Consider the following 5,016-nt stretch of genomic DNA (forward strand, 5'->3'; position numbering starts at 1 on the left):
GGAAGCTGGCAACTGAGGGGTTGAGATGAGAGTAAAATCAGTGCATGATAAGCTGACAGAAACCTTCACACAGGCTGCAACACAAGCACAGATTCATCTGGAGCTCTAGCAGCTGCGCCCGCTGCCGGGTGCAGAAGCGTGTCCAGCCCGACGCCATTGAAAGGGTGGCCTTGGCTGCGAGAAGCAGGACCATGGAGCAGAGCCCGGTGTCTACGAGCCTGACCGGGTGAGCTTGAGACCTGGGCAGGACATGGACACGCCCCTTCTCCTGGGGCTCCACAGAGCCCAAGGGCCCACCCTCTCTACAATCAAGGGACACCACGAGGATGACCACGCCTTGACAGACCACAGATGACCTTCCCGCTCCCCACAGAGGAGCCGGAGGAGTGGGGTGGCGGGGCACGCATTGGTACTGAGCCAGTGCCATTCAAAGGACAGAAACCTCCTGGCATAACCTTCCAGAGCTTTTTGTCGGGGTTGGGGCGGAAGCAGCTTGTACCATGATCCGGTATCGTTTTTAGTAACGATGCAAATTACTAGAATCTACACAGTCAGAAGTGAAGGCAGCCGCCCCCCACTGCAAACGCGCACGTCTGCCTGATTCTGAGAACCGTTAGGTTGGGTGTTAGCAGCCTCTTGTGTGGTTTAGAGACAGTGTGTTCATGACGGCTTAGCTAAGGCACCCCAGGTGGTCACTAGACGATGAGCCCGAGACCCCAGCTGCTGTCTGCGGGGATGTGAGTGTGGGAAGGCGGTGGAGGTAACAGCATGGGGACCCGGTGAGCCCCGTCGGGTTTTGTGGGCTCAAGGTTCCTGAAACGCGCCCGCAAGCGTCTGTGTGATGATAACACCTGAGCGGCCAGCTCGTGCTTTTCTCAGGACTGTGCAGAGTCTCGACCCACTGTGGCCCCAGCGGCCCAGTGACAACCGGGTGGATCGGTGCAAAGTGGAGCCGAATGCATCCCACACACGACCTTCAGCCACAGCTGGGTGACTCTGCGTCCTCTCCCGACTTCTAATCACAATCATCAGACTACAAAAGGCTCTAATGGCTAGAAATTATCGATGTGAAACTCAGGGACGGATTTCAAATTCAGGTTAAAACAGGGATGGGTAATAACAAACAAACAAACAAACAAAACAACAAAAAAGAACAGGACAGGGCAGTGAGCCACGTGGCTGAGCTGCACATAAGCTCAACGGAGACCAGCTCCAAGGGCAAAGGCCCGCCTGGCCTGCTGGGAGGCGAAGAGTGCGTGCGCCCCTCCCTGGCTGAGGCCGCCACCTGGCTCCACCTGTGCGCGCGCGGCACTGCCTCCCACAGGAAGCGCGCCCACCCAGGATGACGGCCTCCCAGACGTGTGCCCACGGGCTGCCTCGGACTCGACTCAAAGGGGGAACTCCCCGAGAGCCGGGAAGTCACCTCGGCATATGGCACACGCCCAGGAAATCGGGGAGGAGGGGGGCGGGTGACCGTGTGCGCACGGGCTGGCCGTGTGGGCGCCGTGCCGGGCACTCGGCACATCCTCCTGGATTCACCCTCACAAGTACCCCAGAGCCAGGCCCTCGAACAGCCAGTCAGCGAGCTCAAGGTCCCACGAACGACAGGACCAAGCTGTCCCGTGCGGGGTAGAGCGACACCCTGCGTCCTTCCCTGAGAAAGCCTTGCAACCGAGGAAAACACAAGCGCGAGTCCGCAGGACAGAAGGGTGCGCTGCGCCCGTCGCTGGCATAAGCCGCTCATCTCCTCGGGGACGACGCGGACAGGTGCAGTCCACAGCCACCCGAGGAGCACGATTCTGTGGGTGTCTTCACCTCACAGGAGAGCTAACCGGGTCACCAAGAGGGCGAGTGGCAGGCCCAGGTCACAAAGCAATCGGTGAAGGAGCTGGGACTCGAGCCCGAGGGTGAAGCTAACCGGCCACCTTGAACTGCTCGGGCCAGGACTGTTCCCTGACTGTGCGGCTGTGCTGGAGCGCACGGTCAGGAAGGTTCTGGATGGCGGCGCAGGTTGGACCAGGGCGCCAAAGTTAGGAGGAAGACGTCCTAGTCAACAGATGTTTCTCACTGCGCTGTGCCTTCTCCGAGAACGGGGCCCGGTTCGCGGCCAGCTATCAGAAGAAGAGGCCCCGACTCCCTGCCAGGGACGCCGTGAAGGAGCCCAGAGCACCGGGAGAAAAGGCTCGAGCACAGTGAAGTGGCTACGAAATCAGATGGGTCCGCACCGCACTGTTTACTGACTGTGCGACCCTGGCCACAGCGTGGGGCCTCTCTGGGCCTCAGTTTCCACATCTGGAAAATGGGGTAACAACAGTGACCTGCATCTCACAGGCTGTTCATGAGATCAGGTAACGGATTCACAACAGCGCCTGGCATAGCAAGAGCATACTAAATGCTGCCGGCTGAGTATTAAAACTGGTTTTCCCAAATCTAAAATCTATGGCTCTGCTTCAACAATTCCGCATTTCCAAAACCAGAGATTAGAAGGCAAACAGGAGCGAGAAAGGCAAATTCTTGTGCTCGTCCCAGAGTTCTGTTCCAATGGAACAGTGTGAGACGTGCCGAGTGAGGCTCCACACTCCATCACAACGTCATTACTGGTCACAACTTCACAGTGTTCGTTTGTACGAAACGGCAGGTGCTCTTCAGTACGCCACAGAGAAACAGAGGGATGTTCGCGTGCCAAGTGTTTTACCTTTCTACGATGCTTCCTTAGATCACTAGGCTGACAGATGCATGCAAAGAAACGAAGAGAAAGCAGATTTACCGCACACTTTGAAGTTAAAAATTCAACAATCAGTACAGGCAAATATATTAAAAAGAGAATGACAGCACAAATATAAGTGAGGTAAAATTTAGAGAAAATATAACTGGAAATAGAACTTTTTCTTTTACCACAAAGTTTAAATATAAGTTATTCAAGATTTACTAGAGAAACACCACAAATTATTACCCAGGCAGATAAAATTCTATTACGACAAATAGGATCCATTAAAATAAAGCATTCCACATCACAAAGGGCCCTACCAGTTGTCTCTGCTGAGCCAAGCCTATTACTTAGTTTTCCTAATGAAAACGTGCCACATTCTAAAAGATCGATCTAACTGGTAAGGAAGTTACTGCAATTCCTCCTGCAAAACTGAACTGATTAACTTTGGTTAATCGCCTAGTGGACATTAACGCAAAATCCTTACCTAGAGTTTGGTTTCAAACTTCTCAAAAAGAGATTTGTTGATTAAAGCAGGGCACCTTATGAAAATATGTAAAAGCTAGCAGTACACCTGAAACTAATTAAAAAATGTTGCATGTCAACTGTAATAAAAGAATTTACAAAAATCAGAATTAGCGTAATAGCAGGCGGACTCTTTACATTCTTAATTTGTGTGTTTTAAAGTCTATTAAAAGCATTAATTACGCATGTTCAATAAGCTGATGAAATTTATGTCTTAAATATAAACATCGAAACCAGAAAGCATATTATTTGTGATGTGATTCCATTAATTCTACACTTAGCGTGTTATTTCTTTACACAAGAAACACTTCCTTTATGAATTACACACAGCCCACATAGTTCCGAGTAAAGCGACTCTGATCCATACAAACCACGCCTGTGTCCACATCTATTACACGGTGATACACTAAAATTCATCACTACTGAGGGGGAAAAGCACTATTTAACAAGAAATGAAGACAAAGTCCACTGATGAGCAGTGATTAAACACAGGCACACACTTTGGGCCACGCTGTCGCTGCTACCTGAGCACGCTGTCGGGGGTCACGGTGTGGGCGGGGGGAGGAGGGGCTGCGGTCTGGATTAACAATGATTAAACAGACAAAAGGGGGATGCAGGAAATCGAAACCATGTGAGGAAGCGGACGCGCTGTCAGCTGGCGTGCAGAATTATGAAAACAAGGGGAAAATGCACAAAACTGTTTTAACAAATTCTCTGAAAGGAACCGCGAGTGAAACTGTCAAAGTTTCGAGCATCAGATAATTAACTAATGAGGTAAATTATAAAAAGAATTTGTCAAAATACCTCAACACGGCTACGACTTCACATGCCACTAAGATGACGCACGGTCCATTTAATTACATGCTGGCTAACGATGTGACTAATGACGAAAATGAACGGGAACAGGAAAAGTCAAAACACGGGCAGTTAAGAAGCAGCATGTTTTAAGTATGTAACGTGAGGCAACTGACACCATGCTCTCCCAAAACCTAAAAGCTACACGCTACACGCTGTCACCAAAAACCACAGGTCGCTGCGTTTCCAGATGCTTCTCTGGGAAACACGTGGAGCTGGTGTGGAGCAGGCCGTCGAGTGCACCATTAAGAGGGCTGGTTTGGGTTTTTTGTTTTGTTTTTTGGCTGCAGGTCCTGTACCTTGCAACCAGGCACTGCTAAGGTAAAGGAAGAAGCCTCCAGGCCTCGACTCCCTGCACGCTATGACGACTCCCTGCACGCTATGACGACTCCCTGCACGCTATGACGGCTACACTTTGTTAAACTGTTACTCCTAGAAAACTAAAACGTTTCCCAATGTTACACAAGTAAAAACTTTTGATGAAATCAGGATGACATGCTGAACGGGGCCTCCAAGTGTTAAAATTAATTTGTCACTGTGCCATTTTTGAATACTTAAGTACTAGCTGGTTTCAAAGTCCTGAACCTCTGAGTTTAACAAATGCAGAGTACCTGATTCTCTCCTGAGTAAATAAAATATTGCATATTCGCACTGTCCAAGACTCAACGCGGGTGTGCTGGGGGAGGGGACGGCAGGGAGCGAAGGCACATACTTACCAGGGTCATGATACCTAGTCTGTCCACTTCCCGAGCTGGGCTGTGTGGGATCCTGCGTGGGGTGGACCGGCCGCTATTCGGAGGGGAGGAGCCGGCCAGCGAGGAAGCGGGGTAGGGGGGGATGGCGCTCATTGATCTAAAACGACCAAGGCTGTCCAGGCTGCCGCTGCCCACGCGACTCTCGATCTCCTCCGCCCGCTGCTCGGTGTTCTC

General features: G+C 51.1%; 1 protein-coding gene across 1 annotated transcript in view; it reads right to left on the reverse strand.

Annotated features, from left to right (window-relative positions):
- The window catches only part of PPFIA1 (PTPRF interacting protein alpha 1), a 75,985-nt gene that overhangs the window by 23,031 nt on the left and 47,938 nt on the right, over positions 1–5,016 (reverse strand). The window contains 2 exon segments of the mRNA XM_023524847.1: positions 7–12; positions 4,804–5,013. Coding sequence (XP_023380615.1) covers positions 7–12; positions 4,804–5,013 — 216 coding nt within the window.

Source organism: Pteropus vampyrus, unplaced genomic scaffold (assembly GCF_000151845.1).
Source record: "Pteropus vampyrus isolate Shadow unplaced genomic scaffold, Pvam_2.0 Scaffold501, whole genome shotgun sequence".
NCBI lineage: Eukaryota > Metazoa > Chordata > Mammalia > Chiroptera > Pteropodidae > Pteropus > Pteropus vampyrus.